The sequence below is a fragment of the Ovis aries genome, chromosome 16, assembly GCF_016772045.2.
Source record: "Ovis aries strain OAR_USU_Benz2616 breed Rambouillet chromosome 16, ARS-UI_Ramb_v3.0, whole genome shotgun sequence".
In the NCBI taxonomy this organism is placed as follows: Eukaryota; Metazoa; Chordata; class Mammalia; order Artiodactyla; family Bovidae; genus Ovis; species Ovis aries.
The window spans coordinates 10514471-10535011 of NC_056069.1; the positions used below are offsets into that span (position 1 = coordinate 10514471).

A 20541-nucleotide genomic window follows, 5' to 3' on the forward strand; every position below is an offset into this window, starting at 1 on the left:
CCGGAGTTCACTCAAACTCACGTCCATCGAGTCGGTGATGCCATCCAGCCATCTCATCCTCTGTCGTCCCCTTCTCCTCCTGCCCCCAATCCCTCCCAGCATCAGAGTCTTTTCCAGTGAGTCAACTCTTCGCGTGAGGTATTAGGAAATATCAAAATCATTGCACCAGGTGAGGAAGTTAATGACTGGCACGTTTTGGGTGGGGTTGAAGGGAGGTAGGGTCTTTCTCAGGAAATTCACAGGAATGGATCTCCTCAATAGCAGTTCTCCAGGCCTTGCCCTCTGGTTCCCTCCCACTGCCTAGCCTTCGCCCTGGCAGTTCCTTTGGCCTGCAAAGCCTCCTCATTCCTCGGCTCTGAAACCCTTCTTTTCAAAAGCCCCGCTACAGCTCAGCTCCATCCTTCTCTTAAGCGACTCCTAGAGGCTTAAGCACTCTTCCCTGGAAAATCCCACGGACGGAGGAGCCGGGTGGGCTGCAGTCCCTGGGGTCTCAAAGAGTCAGACACGACTTCACTTTCACTTTTCACTTTTGTGCATTGGAGAAGGAAATGGCAACCCACTCCAGTGTTCTTGCCTGGAGAATCCCAGGGACGGGGGAGCCTGGTGGGCTGCCGTCTATGGGGTCGCACAGAGTCGGACACGACTGAAGCGACTTAGCAGCAGCAGCAGCAGCAGAGGCTTAAGCTTTGAACCAGTTCATTTTACCTTCAGTGACGCACACACGGCCTCGTCGTTTCTCGAGGTCTCGAGCTATTATTTATAACTCGGTTGCGCTGTATCTGGGGACACTATGGGTGTCCAAGTCGCACAGAGCTCCTAGTCCCCGCATCCTAACCCAGGGAGCTCAGACTGTGGCGCCGAGGCAGGGGGCGGGGCCAGGGACCCGGGCGCCGCGCCGCCTTCCCGATCGGGGCCGCGCCGCGCGGTCACGCGGCGGGAGGGGCGGCGGCGCGCGCGGCGAGGAGGCTCGCCCCCGGTGACCGCGCTTAGGGGCCGTCGGGACGAGACGCGGGCGGCGCGAGTCGGCCAGGGTGCCGCTCGCCGTGCCCTACTCTGTTCTTCACCCGTCAAGGATCCTGGGGAGGGTGTGGAGCCAGACCCCAAGAAGCAGCTGCGCAAATTCGAGAAACTCCGCAGGTTGTGGACAAGCTGGTAAACAGGCTCCTCCTTTCCCTCATGCTAGTTAATGGCCTTATCTGACATTATAGAAAGGAGAAATAGGTTTGAAAGACTGTTTCTGCCCCTCTCCCCTTCTCCTTTATTACTTTTTCTATATTTTTTCTTCTAATTATGAACGTTAAAACTGTAGCTCACTAAATGAATTGTGGTATCCTGGATTGGATCCTCGAACAGCAAAGGACTTAAGTAGGGAAACTGGAAAGGACCCAAGTAGGGAAACTGGAAAGGACCCTGATGCAGGAAAGACTAAGGGCAGGAGGAGAAGGGAACGACAGGGGATGAGATGGTTGGACGGCATCATCAACTCAATGGACATGAGTCTGAGCAAACTCTGGGAGATAGTGAAAGACTTCAGGGAAGCCTGGCATGCTGCAGTCCATGGGGTTGCAGAGTTGGACGGGCCTGAGGGACTGAACAATAACAAAGGGAAAGGGGAGATTCTGATAAAGTATATGGTTTAGTTAGGGCTTCCCGGGTAGGTCAGTTGGTAAAGAATCTGCCTACAATGCAGGAGACCTGGGTTTGATCCCTGGGTCCGGAAGATCCCCTGGAGAAGGGAATGGCAACCCACTCCAATATTCTTGCTTGGAGAATTCCATGGACAGAGGAGCCAGGAGGGCTACAGTCTATGGGGTCCCAAAGAGTCGAACACGGAGCAACTAACACACATACAGATATATGGTTTAATTGTGTGTATCATTGTTAATTTCTTATTTTTGATAAATGTACCCTAATACTTCATTAAAAGAATTTGGGTAAAGGGTATACAGGAGTTCACGGTACTATCTTTGCAACTTACTGTATATCTAAAATTATTTTAACATAAAAATTTAAACAGAATTCTACAGTGATAGGCGGTAGACCATTGTTTACAGAAAGGGCTGAAGTCACTTCCTTTTTTGCCAGGAATTAGGTGTCTGTTTGATCAACTTGTTTGCTAAGGAAAGAGTTGTCTGGCTAGAGGGTGTGGGTGTTTCTAGTTCAAGTTTTCCAAGCAGGAATCTGTTTTCTTTTTCCGTTCCATCTATGAAGTGTCTCTGGAACACCTGTTATGCACAAGTAAATGAGACATGTGCATTAGGGGCGTGTACAATAAAAACACAAGTCGGGAAGGAAGGAAGGGCTGTTAGAAAGGTACAACACTGAGCTAAGAGGGCTCAGAGGTGGGAGAAAACACTTCTGGCCCCGGGGACTCAGGAGGGCTACTGAATGGAGTGGCTGTCATGAACGGAGGGGGTTCTGAGAGGAGAAGGGATCCCTGGGGTGGAGAATGGCTGCAGCAGAGACTTTAAGGAGATGAGGCTGCGGGGGCCTGGGAGCAGGTAAAATACCTCTCACACGGAAGCGCAGAGCGTGCCCAGGGAGTTCACGTGGCACAGGAAGTGAAAGCTGCCGTTACCTTATAGAAAAGGGCGACACCTGCTTTCATTGTATATGCTGTGGGAGCTGTGGCATGTTTTAGGGCAGGAGGGGGGCATTATTGGATGTGTGCTTGGAGATGATTGATTTGGCAGCAGTTAGGGGAGTATTGGTTTAGCCCAGGAGAGAAATTCATCCAGGGCTATGATGTTGACGTGCAAAGAGGGACATACCCGTATGTGCGTGCCAAGTTGCTTCAGTCGTGTCTGACTCTTTATGACTCTATGGACTGTAGCACTCCAGGCTGTTCTATCTGTGGAATTCTCCAGGCAAGAATACTGGAGTTTGTTGCCATTTCCTCCTCCAAGGGATCTTCCCATCCCAGGGATTGAAGCTGCTTCTCCTGTGGTTCCTGCGTGGCAGGCAGATTCTTTACCGCTGAGCCACCAGGGCAGCCCAAAGAAGGACAGGGCTTGGGGAAATTTTGTGGAAAACTTGGCAACCGAAGGCCAGAAAATAAGAAAAAGGGAAAAAGCCTAAATCCTGGAGTTTTTGTCCCTGAACGTTTTGGAGCATGGTTGATGGATTTGCAGAAATGGGGGACTCAGGAGGAGACCTGGGGTGAAGGTGGGGAGTGCAATGAAAGTATTTTTGAACAACCTGTGTTTGAATTGCTAGCAGGATGACCAGCTGGAGATACATATCTAAAGTATTTGGGAGAGGAAGCCAAGTATATACAAAAGGGACAGGAAGAGGAACAAGAGTCTGAGTGGGCAGGTGGGAGGCAGTCAGGGACCCCTGTGGGGCCGAGGAGCCACGGGGAACTTGGACATGGCGAGTCAGTAGCATCACAGCTTGTGCAGAGGTGGAGGAGACAGAGGGGTGAGGCTGTCTTAAATTTAGGGATTAGGAGGCTAGGTCTTAGATTTAGGAATTAGGAAGACCCATGTCCCATTCAAGGTTGTTTTAACGGAAAAGTAGGAGCTTGTCTGCTCACAGTCCGTCATCTGTTCATCCAGGGGCCATTCGCAAGTGGGCCGGGAGCCAGAGATGTGGTTTCTAGTTCTGGCTCTGCCACTGCTGTGCAATTTTCTGTATAATTTTGCTTGGACTGGCATAGAAAGACACTCTTAATAAAACCAAAAGGATCCTTTTATTCCTAGCAACACTGAATAGTCCAGAGAGCCATGGTTCCCTGGGGCACATCTTGGAAGAATGCTGTAATAGAATCAGAATTTTAGAGGTCTAAAGAGCAAAAGAGTCTTATCCAGTCCCCTGACTTGACAAATGAAGACACTAAAACTCAAATTCCTATCAACCAACATTGATTTCAAGTATATTAATGGTGCCCAAAATCTGCCTATAAAGTAGCTATGCTTAAACCCATTTTGGAAATTCTGACATAGGCTCTGAGAGGTTAAATGACTTGTCCAGAATCACAGAGCAGCAAGTGGTGGTGTGAGATTTGAACCCAGGCCTCCTGGATCAGGGCTTTCTCTGTCACACCTCCTGCTGCCTCGATAACCGTGAATGCATTTAAAAGTGGTTGAATGGAATATAACTTCAGTCTTTTCTCCTTTCTTATAAGAAATGTGTTCTGAAAGTCAAGTTTGACTGCATTACAGATTACTATCATCAGTGGTTGCCTGGGGTGGGAAGGGTAACTTCAAAGAGCTGCTGCTGCTGCTGCTAAGTCGCTTCAGTCATGTCCGACTCTCTGTGACCCCATGGATGGCAGCCCACCAGGCTCCGCCATCCCTGGGATCCTCCAGGCAAGAACACTGGAGTGGGTTGCCATTTCCTTCTCCAATGTGTGAAAGTGAAAAGTGAAACTGAAGTCTCTCAGTCGTGTCCGACTAGTAGCGACCCCATGGACTGCAGCCTACCAAGCTCCTCCGTCCATGAGATTTTCTAGGCAAGAGTACTGGTGTGGCTTGCCATTGCTTTCTCCGCTTCAAAGAGCAGGAGGGAACTTTTCTGGAGTGATGAAAAAGTCACTCTAGACTTAGTATATAAAAGTGTCCCAAAGTTACATTTTAAAAAACACTAGAGCATTAGACTATGTGAAATCTCATATTCAACTCTGTACAGTGGCAAGGCATACCTATGATACCTGAATATATGTGGCACTTTGAAAAATATTCTTAGCTGATCTTGTGATTGCTTACTCTTTCCTCTTACTGCTTTTTTCCTTTGTCTTGACCAATTCCATTTTCTTCACTGCTGGCTGCCAGACCCTGACCACACCCTTCTTAACAGAGGCAGGAGGTTGAATTTATAAGCGGAAATCTGCTCTAGTGCAGCCTTTTAGGGATTAATCTCTGATTCAATAAGTAATCTGCTATCAACCTTGACAAATAAAAATAGACAGACTTATTTAGGAAATAAACATATAAAGGAACCGAGAGGATTTCATAAAAAATTCGGGGGAAAAATGGGTCCAATATACTGTGTTGGCCAAACTAACTATCCTAGACTTTCACTCTCAGTTTTATTTGATGTCATAACTAATAGAAACTTGGTTTACTCTGACATTAATCTCATTAAAATTCTCTGAAGGATAGAAAGCAATGGCTAAGAGTCTAGCAGAATCTCTGACATGAGGAGTCTAGATTCAGAATCTGGCTGTCCTCTAGCTATGTTATTTAACCTCTCTGTACTTCAGTGTAATGGTTCTGCTGCTGCTGCTGCTGCTAAGTCGTTTCAGTTGTGTCCGACTCTGTGCGACCCCAGAGACAGCAGCCCACCAGGCTCCTCCATCCCTGGGATTCTCCAGGCAAGAACACTGGAGTGGGTTGCCATTTCCTTCTCCAATGCATGAAAGTGAAAAGTGAAAGTGAAGTCGCTCAGTGGTGTCCGACTCCTAGCGACCACATGGACTGCAGCCCACCAGGCTCCTCCGCCCATGGGATTTGCCAGGCAAGAGTACTGGAGTGGGTTGCCATTAACTTCTCTAGGTAGACTTAAACAATAGTAGTATTGTCTTTTAAAGTGTTTGTGGAGATTAAATAGGATAATCTAAGTAGAGTACTTAGAATAGTGTCTAGTAAGCAACAAGTGCTGGCAATTATTAGATCATGGTTTAAAAGTTGTTACCAACGTAATACCTCCAGTTTAATGATTTTCTTACCAAGGACTACAAAACCACTTAATGCACTTCTCATCTTTTCCCCTAGTCCAGTTAAAAGATCCCTTACTTAAAAAAAATTTTTTTAACAGCTTATTATTGAGGTATAATTTACATATAATAAAAGGTACCATTTTAAATGTATGGTTTAATGAATTTGACAAACCATCATTCAGCCAAGACATGAGACTTTTTCATCACTCCAGAAAAGTTCCCTCATCCTTCCCACCCCAGGAAACCATTGATCTATGTTGTTGGTCCAGATTTTATACAGTACATGGCTCTTCTGTTAGCATAACGTAAGAGTCATATTACCACATGTGTCTGAAGTGTGTTATTTATCACTGAGTGTATTCTTTGTGTGGACTACCACAATATGTTCATTTTCCTGTTGATGATCATTTGGGTTGTTTTCAGTGTTCTTTTTGGCTAATTTGAGTATTAGCCGAAGAACTGAACATTCATGCACACATCTTTGTATGAACAGTGTTTTCATTCTCTTGGGTAAATGCAGCGATGGGTCGCTTGTTTGAAAGAAGCCTTCAGACTCTTTCACAGCGGTTACACTCTTACACTCCCGCCTGCTGTGTGTGTGGGGTCCATATCCTCGGCAGCGCCTGGAATTGTCAGTGGTAGGTGGTGGAATCTCGCTGTGGTTTAAGTCTTTCTTGATGAATGATGCTGAGTCTCTTTCCATCCATGTACCTTCTTTTATGATGTATCTTTTCCAGTTTTCTAAGGGCCTTTTTTTGTTTTGTTTAAAAATTTTTTAAGGGCCTTTGTTATTAAACACTGAAAATATATGGTATCTCGGTCCTAAGGGCACCAGGATCCCCTTCAAACATGATAGATTTATTTGGCAACTATGTGGGCTTTTAATAGCAGCGAACTAAGAGAGCGACTTCAGCAAAAACACAAGACTGAGATTTAACCATTTTGAATGTCCTGGTAAGCAGCTACTTAAACAGCAGGATCTTTAGAAAGGATATCAGATCTGTTTATTTTCCTTTTTTAAAAAACATGAGTCTTGAGCAAAAGATGAAATGTTTCTAAACAACTTCAGCGCAGCAGCTGTTTTGAAATGCCTGGTGGTGAAAGGCCCTCTTAACTGCCCTGGTACTGGAGGGACAAGGCTGGGCATTCCTGGTGCTCTTCAGCCAACAGCTAGGCCATTGTCACCAGGCAGGTGGCCACAGTGGGCTCCTTATGGGAGGGCTCAGTGATGGGCATTTCTCTGTATGGCATTTTCATCTGCAGTTAGTCCCAGGTTATCCAGTGGGGAGCCTTACCAAGGTGACTGTTCAGTTTTTTTTACCCCAGGCAAGTATTTCAGTTTTTTAATTTATCTGTTTATTTATCTATTTATCTGTCTTTTATTTATATATCTGTAGCTCCAATGGTAAAGAATCTGCCTACAATGATGGAGACCCGGGTTCGACCCCCAGATCAGGAAGATCCCCTGGAGAAGGGAATGGCAACCCGCTCCAGTATTCTTCCCTGGAGAACTCCATGGACAGAGGAGCCTGGCAGGCTACAGTCCGTGGGGTCACAAAAAGTCTGACCTGACTGAGTGACTAACACTACTCTATGTATATCTGTTTATGTATTTTGATTGCGCCGTTCGGCACGCAGGATCTTAGTTCACTGACCAGGATCAAACCCATGCCCCTGCAGTGGAAGCATGGAGTCTTAACCACTGCATCTCCAGGGAAGCCCCTCAGTGTGTTTGTCTATTCCTTCCTTCCTTTATCCATTTATTTAAAAGTATGTGTTGAGCACAGATCATGTCTCTGATAACTGTTTAGGCATTGGGCTTGCAGTGTGATTCGGACAAAAGTCTCTACCCTGTGGAGCTTGCATTCCACTTGGTGCCCTCAGGAGCAGGTTTGGGCTCTGGCAGAGGAAATGTTCAGGACACCCTGCTTTTTAAGAAGCATCGTAGGCAAGCTAGAGCCACCTTCTGCTTCCCTTTGTTGTTCAGTTGCTAAGTCGTGTCCGACTCTTTGTGACCCCATGGACTGCAGCACACAGGCTTCCCTATCCTTCACTGTCTCCCGGAGTTTGCTCAAACCCATGTCCGTTGAGTCAATGATGCCATCCAAACATCTCATCCTCTGTCACCCCCTTCTTCTCCTGCCTTCAGTCTTTCCCAGCATTAGTGTCTTTTCCAATGAGTTGGCTCCTTGCATCAAGTGGCCAAAGTACTGGAGCTTCAGCTTCAGCATCAGTCCTTCCAATATTCAGGGTTGATTTCCTTTCAGATTGACTGGTTTGATGTCCTTGCTGTCCTCGGGCTTCTCAAGAGTCTTCTCTAACACCACAGTTCAGAAACATCAATTTTTGGAGCTCAGCCTTCTTTATGGTCCAACTCTTACATCCAGACATTGCTCCTGGAAAAACCATAGTCTTCCCGAGGCTGCCTTTTGTACTGTCTTCCCCCTTTTGGTGGTGTGCTTTGAAAAATGAGTAATATATGGAAGGGCCTGCTAGAAGGTCATAAATGCCAAAGAGAAAAATCAAGCAGAGAAGAAGGAGAGGGAGGAGGAGTTGGCAAATTTAGGTGGGGTACCAGGAAAGGCAGCACTGAGAAGGAGACACTGTAGGTAAGATCCAAAGAGGCGAGGGACCAGCTGCGCATCCCCTGGGGAGAGAGTGTTCAGGGCATGCGGAACTTGAAGCTCGGGGGCAGGAATGCCTGGCTGGGTCAACACCACCAGGGAGGTTAGGGCAGCTGGCCCAGGGTGAGGATGCCAGGCAGAGATGAACCTGGGGCCCCTCACCATTGGAAGGCTTTGACATTTACTCTGTGCTGAGAAACAGTGGAGGGTTTTGATCACAGATGTGGCCTGGTTTGAGAAAAAAGAGAGGGAGGGATGATGTAGGGGCAGGAGAGGGAACCTTCTTCCCTCCCACCTGTGACGGACCCAGCAAAACCTCTCCTAATTGTGTCTGCACAGAAATAGACAATGAACCAAGGAGAGCTGAAGGAGAGAGTGTAAGAGGCCTAAGTATCTCAGGCAGATGAAGGACCATAAAGGACAGGGGTACGATGGTCTTAGTTATTGGAAACTGATTTTTCAGAGACTTTTTGGAATATATATATATATAGGCTCCACCTTGCAGCTTGTTGGATCTTATTCCCTGACCAGGGTCTTAACTACTGGACCACCAGGGAACTCCCAAGACTGCTGAATTTTGTACAGCTCTTAGGCTTGTGAAAGCTGAATGCTTTCCTTTGGAAGCTCATTTGTCAAGACTGTTGTTTCCTTGGGAAAGCCTGATCTCTTCATCCTGATCAGTTATTATTGAATTCAGTAAAAGTCTGTCCGTGTCCTCAGAAATACAGAGTCAGATTTTTCTTTTTCTTATTTAAAAAGTCCTGAAGTGTTAAATAGCTTCAGTTGGGTTGCCAGGGGCATCTGTGTGCGTCGCTGGCTGTGCCAGCATGATGCAGAAAGGACCTTTTCTTCCCTGGCAAACCCAACGCTGATTATACTGATTGGATTTTAACTGCTGTTTTTTCTTAACTACAGGTAACTAGGTAAGGAAGGCTTCAGGGGACCTTCCCGACCCAGGGACAGAACCCGCAGGGACAGTTTCCTGCACTGGCAGGCGGATTATTCTTTACTGCTGAGCCAGCAGGGCAGCCCATTGTAAAGAAGGCACGTGACTGATGAGCAGGGTGACGAGGCTGCCGAGTGGGGCGGAGGGGCAGGCCTGGGAAACAGAGGACGATGACACGGCAGAAGGCGACCTAGGGTATGGCCTTGGAAGAAGGCCTGGAGGCATTTGTGAAGTGCAAGTTTCACATATTTTTAAATCTAGAAAAAGATCAGATGGAAAGAATTCTAGTCCTCCCCTTTTTTCAAGAAACGGGGACGAAAGAAACAGAGCCGTTTTTCAGTATTCCAGACAGAAGAGCTTTCAAGATACACACCTGGAAGGGCCCCGAATTCCCTGTCACAAGCGACAAAGTAGCTCCGGTAAGAATGCCTACTGTCCTCCTTTTCTCCCTTACGAGTGCGATCAAGGCTGTCAGCCTTCCAGTGCGTGAAGATGGGTCACCATCATGGGTTTTAGAAATTTATCTTTATTCACCTCTAGAGATTGATTGGTGATGGTATAAAAGTAATTGATCTTTCTGTTTCCAAGTGTGATACAAATTGCGAAGTAGTTATTCTGTGTCATTACATACAAGCTCCAGGAGTTGGGGACAGACAGGGAAGCCTGGCTTGCTGCAGTCCATGGGGCCACAAAGAGTCGGCCACGACTGAGCGACTGAACTGGCTAGCTGACATATATGTTAGTAATATTGATAAGTGATTACTTACCTTACTTTTCTTGCAAAGTAGTGGTATATTTCATTTTTAAATTTTTTTGGTCTTATTTGATAAACGTTTGCTGGGTACCTGTTAGGTGCCCACGACAGTACCAGGTTCTGGGAATAACATCAGTGAACAAGATAGTCAAAGGCTTTAAGGTCATGGAGGTCACATTCATGGTAGAGGACACAGAAAATAAACCTGCAGATTAACTATATAACATTCAGTTCAGTTCAGTCGCTCAGTCGTGTCCGACTCTTTGCCACCCCATGAATCGCAGCACGCCAGGCCTCCCTGTCCATCACCAACTCCCGGAGTTCACTCAGACTCACATCCATCAAGTCAGTGATGCCATCCAGCCATCTCATCCTCTCTCGTCCCCTTCTCCTCCTGCCCCCAAACCCTCCCAGCCTCAGTCTTTTCCAGTGAGTCAACTCTTCTCATGAGGTGGCCAAAAAACTGGAGTTTCAGCTTTAGCATCATTCCTTCCAAAGAAATCCCATGGCTGATCTCCTTCAGAATAGACTGGTTGGATCTCCTTTGAGTCCAAGGGACTCTCAAGAGTCTTCTCCAACACCACAGTTCAAAAGCATCAATTCTTTGGCGCTCAGCCTTCTTCACAGTCCAACTCTCACATCCATACATGACTACTGGAAAAACCATAGCCTTAGGCAGTAGTAAATGAAAAGACAGTAAGTGATTGGAGGGCAGAGGCACTGCTGTTTCAGGCAGAGATCCAGGAGGGCCTCCCTGAGGAGGTGACATTTGAGCACTCCAAGCCCGGAGCTCATCTGGGGAAAGAGTGTTACAAGGCAGGACACAGGCTTCAGATTATTTTAGGGATATCATAAAATTCTCAAAATTAATCTTAATTTGTCATAACTAAACATAAATTCTGCTTTTACACTAAGGAGAGAATAACACTCAGAATCGTCTTGTGATAGGACGTTAACATCCCTGAAGTGGCTGGGAACTGGTGGACAGGCCCCTGCCTGCACTGTGGCACAGCTCTGGTGTGGCTGAATCTTTTGTAATCCACCGTTGTAAAACTTCCCCTCCAAAGTGGAACAGCATGAAAATAACTTAAGAAACATGGTTTCAGATGTACAAATAACATGTTGCAGCTAGGGATTGATCTCTATCCTTCAGAATCCTTCTTGAAATTAAGATGAGATTATTTATATATTTTTCTTCGAAGTCTTTATCATGCATAGAGGATGGATACTGTTTTGCAAGAAAGATGTTGAAAACTGAGCATTAGAAACTTTAGGAAACTACTGGGATAGAAATAAGAAATAATAGTAATGGTGAAAGTGAAGTCCCTCAGTCGTGTCCAACTCTTTGCGACCCCATGGACTGTAGCTTCCCAGGCTTCTCTGTCCATGGGACTTTCCCAGCAAGAGTACTGGAGTGGATTGCGATTTCCTTCTTCAGGGGATCTTCCCAACCCAGGAAAATAGTAACGGTATGAACTCCTATTTTGGGAGTTTATGGACTTTTGTCTTTTCATCAGAGTTGACTTGATTCTAGGTAAGAATATGGTATTCATTTCCTCTTGCTAATAGGCAGTTTCCAAATTATCAGAAATGTAATGGTTTAAAACAACACAAATTTTATTCTCTTACAGTTCTGTAGGTCAGAAGCCCAAAGTAGGTTCCACTGGGCTAACATCATAGTGTTAGCGTGACTGCCTTCTTTCTGGAAGCTCCAGGGGAGAATCCTGTCCCTTGCCTCTTCCACCTTATAGAGGCTGAGTCCCCTGGTCCATGGTCCCCTTCCTCTATCTTTGAAGCCTGCAGTTGCTGGTTGAGTCTTTCTCCCGCTGCATCATCACTCTAATTCTGACTCCCCTGCCTCTTTTTATTTGTAAGGAGCCTTGTGATTACATCTGGCCCAGCTGGATAATCCAGAATAATCTGTCTCCAAGTTCTTAATCACACCTGCAAAAGTCCCTTTTGCTGGGTATTCACAGGTTCTGGGATTAAGATGTAGACATTGTTGGGGGCCATTATTCTGCCTATCACAAGTACTAATAGAATAGAACTTGTCACTGTCACCCCAGAGTCACTTTGGTCCCTCCTTGGAACCCTGAATTATCAGAGTGAAAACATGACTTAGGTTTTGCCTTGGATACTGTCATGTTCATGAAAGTTCAAAATAGCAAAAAAAATTTTGAGAAATTTTAATGTATTTCCAAATATTCTCATTGTTTTGCTTCTTTTTACTTCCTGTCCTCTTGCTCTAATTTACCAGTTCAGTGTTTTTCTGTTGCCAGTGAAACTGCGATGAAAATGAAGTTCCTGGGAAACTCAGTTTAATGTCTCAATTAATCACATTAAGGAGAGAATAATTGAAGTTACTAGAGAATTCTCGTCATTCCCCTTGTAAAGAAACTAAATTCAGGTTATTTCTTAGACATTTATATCATGATATTGAATAGGCTTAAGCCAAACACCAAAATTCATTTATTTCACTCATGAACATTCATGTGTTTTTTGATACTATATTTGGTTATAGTAGTTAGCTAATTCATTAACAACAGTTTTATTTAAGAGTCCTTTTTTTAAAAGAATCTTTTGATTCAAAAGTATGTGTCTTTTCATTTGTGGAATGTTTTAAGCTACCTGTTTTTATCATCATTGTTTTATTACAATTATTTTCTCTTTTCAGTTTAGGGAAAGCCTGTATTTGATATCTTGTAAACAAATGTCCTATATTTAACTAATTTAAGAAAATATTTAATAAATATTTAGTTTTTTCTCCCTCTAATAGATTCTAATTCAGAGTTGTCAAATGTGGAATTAAGGCAACGTCTTCATGAAACTTTAGAGGTAGGTACTCAGGCTGATATACAAATTCTCATGTGAATGAAGACCACTGACATTTTGTTTAAGTGATACTAACATGGCATGGAATGCAATTGTTGGCTTTCCAGACATTCTCGAGCCATGGTGGCAAGCTCCTAACTTCCAACTGGCCTCCTTATCTCTCAAAAAGGCTATTTATGTAAACATGCCCTCCTGTCCTCCTTTCCATCTTACTTCTCCAATCTCCTAGAGAAAATAGTAGTCACTCCCTTTCATCTGTCTTCCCAGAATGTGTGGCTTGAAATAACCTGACTTAATTTAACCTCTTTCAAGTCAGAGGCCCAGAAAGCACCCAGGTGGTCTGCGGAGGTCATCCATCTTGCTTGGGAGTAGGAGTTCCAATGCAGGTGGCTGTCCTCTCAGGCACAGGAAAGCTGTCTTCATGTGATTTGAGAACTCTTCTGGTGAAAGCTGCTCTACTGGTTTCCTAGAGCTGCTCTGACATACTGGTGGCTTAAAAGAGCAGATTGATGCTCTTTCAGTTATGGAGGCTCAGTTCAGTTCAGTTACTCAGTTGCGTCCGACTCTTTGCGACCCCATGGACTGCAGCACGCCACGCCTCCCTGTCCATCACCAGCTCCTGGAGTTTACCCAAACCCATGTCCATTGAGTCAGTGATGCCATCCAGCCATCTCATCTTCTGTCGTCCCCTTCTCCTCCCACCTTCAATCTTTTCCAGCATCAGGGTCTTTTCGCATGAGTCAGCTCTTTGCATCAGGTGGCCAAAGTATTGGAGTTTCAGTTTCAACATCAGTCCTTCCAATGAACAACCAGGACTGCTTTCCTTTAGGATGGACTGGTTGGATCTCCTTGCAGTCCAAGGGACTCTCAAGAGTCTTCTCCAACACCACAGTTCAAAAGCATCAATTCTTCAGCACTCAGCTTTTTTTATAGTCCAACTCTCACATTCATATATGACCACTGGAAAAACCATAGCCTTGACTAGACGGACGTTTGTTGACAAAGTAATGTCTCTGCTTTTTAATATGCTGTCTAGGTTGGTCATAACTTTCCTTCCAAGGAGTAAGCATGTTTTAATTTCAGAGGCCTGAAATCAAGGTGTGGCTGGACCATGTACCCTCTGAAGGGTCTAGAGGGATCTTTACAACCTTCCTACTTCTGGTGGTTGCCACCGACAGTCTTCGGCTTGTAGCTGCATCACACCGGTCATTGAATTGAGGCCTGCCCTAACCCAGTATGACTTTAATTACATCTGCAAAGACCTTGTTTCCAAATAAGGTCGAATTTATGGTACCAGGGGTTAAAGCTTGAACATGTCTTTTGGGATAGAGGGCACAGTTTAAGCCATAATATTAATAGCTCATGGAGCTATATGGATGAGCATGGGCTTAATTTACATGGTCTAAAGATTTTTCTCCAAATTATTAACTGTGGAGCCTAGGGAATTCCCTGGTTGTTCAGTGGTTAGGACTCTGCACTCTCACTGCCAGCAGCTCAGGTTCAGTCCCTGGTTGGGGAACTAACTACAATCCCACAAGCCTCACATGTGGCCAAAAAGCAGAAGCAAACACACACACACACACACACACACACACACACACAATATCCCACAAGCCTCATGTGTGGCCAAAAAGCAGAAGCAAACACACACACACACCCACAAACTGTGTGGCCTAGGTAGGTAAAAGCAAAAGATTTGGGCTTTTAGACATAACTGATACCTGATAGTAATGATCTCAGTTTTAGCCTCTCTGGTCCACTTATATAGCCTGGAGGAATTTCCAACCTCATTTTGTAAGGTCAGAGTGCTTTGACTCAAAGTGAATGTTGAGCTTAAATGTATGCTAAGTTGATCATTAGGGGTTGCATATATTACAGATAGGAAGACTGATTATATTTTTCTCCTCAGGAGGTAGAAATTTTGAAAACTGAACTTGAGGCATCTCAAAGACAACTTGAAGGTAAAGAGGAAGCATTGAAAATTCTTCAAAGCATGGTAAGAAGTTGTTTTCAAACTTTCATCAGGTACACATTCCAGTGATAAGTAGTATGATTTTAGCTTTTGTTTTTCATTATCTTTATTTTTATATCTTCGGCTGTGTTGCACAGCTTGCAGGATCTCAGTTCCCCAAGCAGGGACTGAACCCTGGGCCATGGCCGTGGAAGTGCTGAATCCTAACCAGTACATCACCAAGGAACTCCCTGGCTTTAGCTTTTAAAATAAAAGCATCAATGCTTAATACAGTTTTTGTTTTTAGCTACAGATTTTAAAAACAGCTTTATTAAGATAAAACTTATATGTCATAAATGTCACTTGTTTTAAGCATACAATTTATTTTTACTAAATATAGACTTGTGTAACCATCATCACAACCTGATTTATACTACTTCCATCCCCTGCCAAAAGGAACCTCTTAGCCATTAGCAGTTACTCCTATTCCATCCCCCAGCAAGCACCATCTGATGTCTGCTTTACAGCTTCACCTTTTCTGTTTCATAAACAGAATCATACAGCATGTGTCTAGATTCTTGTGCCTCTGGATTCTTTTAGTTAGCATATTTTTAAGGTTCATGCATGTTGTAGTATGTGCCAGTGCTTGCTTCCTTTTTTATTACCAAATGATATTCCATTGTATAGATATACTACATTTTGCTTATCCATTCACCAGCTGATAGGCATTTATGTGGTTTATATTAATACATTTTGGCTGCTATAAATCATACTGCTGTGAATGTTCATGGATTCGTTTTTGTGTGGGAAATCCATTCATTCGTTCATTCTCACAGTCATTGGGAAAGAAACAAACCAAGATCTTCTGATTTTGAACTATCAGACTCTATACAAAAGGTGGTCTCTGTGGGAATTCTCATCTCAAGGCAGTTTTCTGCTGTCTTAAAAATGTGAAGAATAAAGATGTGAACTTCACCTTGTATATAAGGGTGATCAGATATTCAATTTATACTGATATGTCTTTATTTTTCTTAGGCCATATTTGGCAAAGCCACAAGTCATACCCAGGCAGTGCTTCAAAAAACTATGGAACAAAAGAGATCCTTGGAGAAGGTATTTGACCACTTGTAGCATGGACTTGTTCAGTTCAATAGTCTTTCCAATAGAATTTCCTTAAAAATCACCATACCAATGGCTACGCCACTTGCGCATACCTCCTACCGGATGTGCTTCAGCTTCATACAGTCCCTTCCCTTTTGGATCTTATAATCCAAAGCAGATTGTCACATGGGCTAACCCTGCCAAACTGACACTGCTGTTTCTCTTCTTTTTCTATTTTTCTTCCTCTACCTGCCCTGCAGTGCTTGCCTCTATCTCATCTTCACTAAAAAGGTAATTAGGCAGCAGCATGGAAGCAGCTAGAGATTATCATACTAAGTGAGGTAAGTCAGAAGGAGGAAGACAAATACCCTGTGATATCACTTATATGTGGAATCTAAAATATGACACGAATGAACCTATCTTCAAAACAGAAACAGACTCGCAGACATGGAGAACAGGCTTGTGGTTGCCAAGGTCTGAGGAGTTTGAGAAGGACAGACTGAGAGTTTGGGCCTAGCAGATGTAAACTGTTATACACAGAATGGATAAACAGCAAGGTCCTACTGTATAGCACAGGGAACTCAATGTTCTGTGATAAACCATCATGAAAAGGGATTTTCTTTTAAAGTGGTTAGGAATCACTCTAAGTGGTCACATTCCTGTGTCTGTTTCACTCTCCCTTGATGGGAGTGTCCTTGGCTCAGACTTCTAAGAGTGTATTTTGGGGTCTGCATGGATTGGAGGTGATGAAAAATCTAGGCTCAAGCCAGCAAAATTTGAAGCTAGACAATTTGAAATTTTTCTAATAAGTAACCTTCAGTAAAGCTTTTTGAGTGCTAAAGAGGCATGTTATATGTGTTTACAAATGTCACAGACTCTTTTTGAGCAATAATTAGTGTTTTCTCTTTAGCCTAGCTCTGTGAAATGACTAAATGATTTATTTCTGTTATTTGTTAAGTCATAAAATGATTTAATTGTAGTAATTTTCCTTGACAGTGCTATTTTTTTTTTCTATAGGAAATAAATGCTTTGCAGTGGGAAATAGAATTTGATCAGAATAGATTTAAAAATATAGAGGAATCTTGGATCCAAAAATATGACAGGTTTGTATATTATTATTCCATATTTTTTCTTTGGAAAATTTTAAACTGTGCATAATTTAAGTGTAGCTTAGGCTTTCTTCTTCTTTGACCTAACTGTAAACATAAAATTCAGGGAATTCCTTGGCAGTCTCGGAGAAGGCAATGGCACCACACTCCAGTACTCTTGCCTGGAAAATCCCATGGACAGAGGAGTCTGGAAGGCTGCAGTCCATGGGGTCGCTGAGGGTCGGACACGACTGAGCGACTTCACTTTCACTTTCAGGCATTGGAGAAGGAAATGGCAGCCAACTCCAATGTTCTTGCCTGGAGAATCCCAGGGACGGGGGAGCCTAGTGGGCTGCCATCTCTGGGGTCGCACAGAGTCGGACACGACTGAAGTGACACAGCAGCAGCAGCCTTGGCAGTCTGGTGGTTAGGACCCAGAGTTTTCATTGCTGGGGCCTCAGGTTCAATCCCTGCTCAGGGGATTAAGATCCTGCAAGCTGTGTGGTGTGGCCAAAAATAAAAACTGAAATTCATGTTGCTTATCTGTTTACCAGTTCCATATTTTACTGTTAGTATTTTCTTTTAAAAAAAATACAGTATAAATTGTGTATTAAAATACTGTTTAATAATTGTTTCTGAAGTTATTTTAGCATTGGCACTGATTTTTACATCTTCTGAACAACTTTTTTATCAGTGTGAATTTATTTAATAACTTTATAGCATATTTACAAGGTCAGTCATTGAGAAATTGATACCTGGGGTTATAGATGGCTTTAGTACCTAATTTTTTAACTTATTACTTCTTACTGTGAGATAATTGAAGACTTACAGAAAAGTTGTAAGAATAGTACAAATAATTCCTATATGTCTTTCACCAAGATTCTCCAAATTTTAACTCTTTACCACATTTACTTTATCATTCTTTTTACCTTTCTTTCTCTCTCTTTGTAGTTAAATACATAAATATAAATAGAGGTAATATTTTTCTGCTTTGTTCAAGGGCTGTAGACATTGCTTGAAAAAGTGATTTCACATATTATTAATTTGTTAGGTAATTCATGGAAAGGGGATGCCTTAGATTTACATTTTTTTAGATGTAACCAACATATTACATCAGTTCAGGTGCACAACACAATGCACTCAGCACCTGTTCATATAGCAAAATGTTCACCACAGTAAGTCTAGTCAATATCTGTCACCGTACATGGTTACAGAATTTTTTTCTTGTGATGTGAATCACATTTCACTTTTTAATTGAGAAACTTGAACTTCATGATCACTGTTCTAATGATATGAGGCCTATGGCCTATAGCATTTAGGATAAATGATATTATATCCCAAGCACAGGATGTAATATTCCCTAGGAATATCACAACATGTCTTGATAGGTATTTTATTTAAAGTTACAAATTAGACCAGGTGATCTGGCTACTGTTTTTAATTATAAAAGCGATTTTTTTTAAACCTCTGGTGTTGGGCAATTTAAGAACTCCTGTAAGTAATTCCAACTTTCATTCAATAGATAAAGCTCCCTATGTCTCTTTTTCTTAAATTAAGGTATTACTGACATATAAATAGCATTGTATTAATTTCAGGTGTACAATATAATGATTCAGTATTTGTATCTGTTGTAAAATGGCCATTACAATAAATCTAGTTAATATTCATTGTCATACATCATTACATTTTTTTCTTACATTGAGAACTTTTAAGATCTACTTTCTTAGTAACTTTCAAATACTGTACAGTAATTGTTGGCTATAGTCCCCACATAGGAAGTACAAATTTTCAGTGATAAATAAGTCCCCAAGCTACTTATGTAGCTTTTTATGTAAATTTTGGAAGGTGTCCTAAGCATGTAGTTGGTGTTCAAATGGTTATTAAGTTGATTGAAACTTTAGTAAAGAGATAGTAAAGAGATATGAGTGTTCAAGATAGATGCCTTACAGTTATTTCTGGTTCTGATTTTCTCAGGTAAATACACAGAAGTGTTAAGAGTAAGTACAGAATCTTACCACATTCTTTTAAATTTTTGTTACACATATAAATTCTAGACAATTTTGAAGTAAGAAAAATTATATTTGGGTTTTAATGTTCTAACTATGGGATTAAATATTCAACTACAAAATGTTAATGTTTTAATAAATTTGGAGGGTACTCTTTTCCAGGTTAAACTGTGAAAATGCAGTCCTCAAAGAAACTTTGAAACTAAAAACAGAAGAAATTAAAATGCTCAAGTCTGAAAATGCAAGTAAGTAGAATGGTACTTTGATAATTTTTTAAAAATATTATGTTAAAAGATTAGTTTTGTCCTATGTTAAGAATACACATATGAAAAGACAAGGTGCTAATATTTTGAAGTAATATATTTTAAGAATAAAAGAAGAAATGCATTAGTTTTTTTCTTTTTTTAAAAATTTATTTTTGGCTGCAGGGGGTCTTTGTTTGCTTCACTAGGGCTTTCTCTAGCTGCCTTGAGCAGGGGCTACTCTGTTGCGGTGTGAGGCTCGTCATTGCAGTGGCTTCCCCTCTTGTGGAGCACGGGCCCTAGGGAGCACGGGCCCTAGGGAGCACAGGCCCTAGGCACAAGGGTTCGGCAGTTGTGGCGCATGGGCTTAGCTGTCCCGCGGCATGTGGGGTCTTAGTTCCCTGACCAGGGATCAAACCTGAGTTCTTGGCACTGAGAGCCAGGAGTCCTAACCACTTGACCGCCAGGGAATTCCCAGCAGAAACTTTTTTAAAGTGGTGGCTTGAAAGGGATAAGATGAGTGCTCAGTTGGGCCCCCGGCCCGAGGGCAGCCCTTTGCATAGAGTAGTAAGTGAACTGTGGCGATGCCCCGGGTGAGAACCGCAGGCACAGACATGCTTCTCCACACCAGTGACCTGAGCAGACAGTGATTCCCTTCTTGTTGGGTTTGTGCCAGGACAGAAACTGCTAACCACTAGCCCTGCGCTTCCTACCCACCCTTCTACCCTGCAAGAAGAGAGGAAAAGTTACTGTTTTCTGATCCACAGTTAAATAGCAGGACCCCTCTTATTCTAAGTATTTGGGTTGAGAGCCTCTTATGAAAACTCTTAACTAAAACAAAAGTCTGATAGAGTTTAGAGAGCTGGTACAGTACATTAATTCAATACAAACAGTACATTAATGTAGTATATGTGATCTCATTGTCTGATTATCTCATAGTGTAGATACCGTATGTCTCTTTTTGAAAATCCTACAAATTTCTTTTGGGCAAATGACGACCAGACTTCAGTTGCAGTTAAGATCCTTCCACATTAAAAATAATATTTTGGCCTTCCCTGGTGGCTCAGTGGTAAAGAATCTGACGTGGGTTCAGTCTCTGGCCTGGGAATGATCCTACATACCTTGGAGCAGCTAAGCTGGTGCACCACAGCTCCTGAGCCTGTGCTCTCAAGCCTGGGAGGTGCAACTACTGAAGCCCGTGTGCCCTGGAGCCCATGCTCTGGAACAAGAGAAGCTACCACAATGAGAAGCCTATGAACCAAAACTAGAGAACAGTCCTCGCTTGCTACAACTAGAGGAAAGCCTGCGCAGCAACAATGACCCAGCCTGGCCGAAAAT

The 20541-nt window shown here is 43.1% G+C and overlaps 1 protein-coding gene across 3 annotated transcripts in view; it reads left to right on the forward strand.

Annotated features, from left to right (window-relative positions):
• Nucleotides 1-978: 978 nt before the first annotated feature.
• Nucleotides 979-20541, forward strand: part of CCDC125 (coiled-coil domain containing 125) — a 31758-nt gene continuing 12195 nt past the window's right edge. For 2 of the 3 annotated variants that reach the window (XM_042233714.2, XM_060400332.1), the window contains exons 1-7: nt 979-1137; nt 9199-9648; nt 12760-12818; nt 14725-14811; nt 15802-15879; nt 16885-16970; nt 19124-19206. In XM_042233714.2, the coding sequence (XP_042089648.1) occupies nt 9339-9648; nt 12760-12818; nt 14725-14811; nt 15802-15879; nt 16885-16970; nt 19124-19206 (703 nt within the window). In that variant the 5' untranslated portion in view covers nt 979-1137; nt 9199-9338. The remainder of the gene's footprint in view (nt 1138-9198; nt 9649-12759; nt 12819-14724; nt 14812-15801; nt 15880-16884; nt 16971-19123; nt 19207-20541) is intronic. The other variant, XM_060400333.1, reaches the window with a different exon arrangement.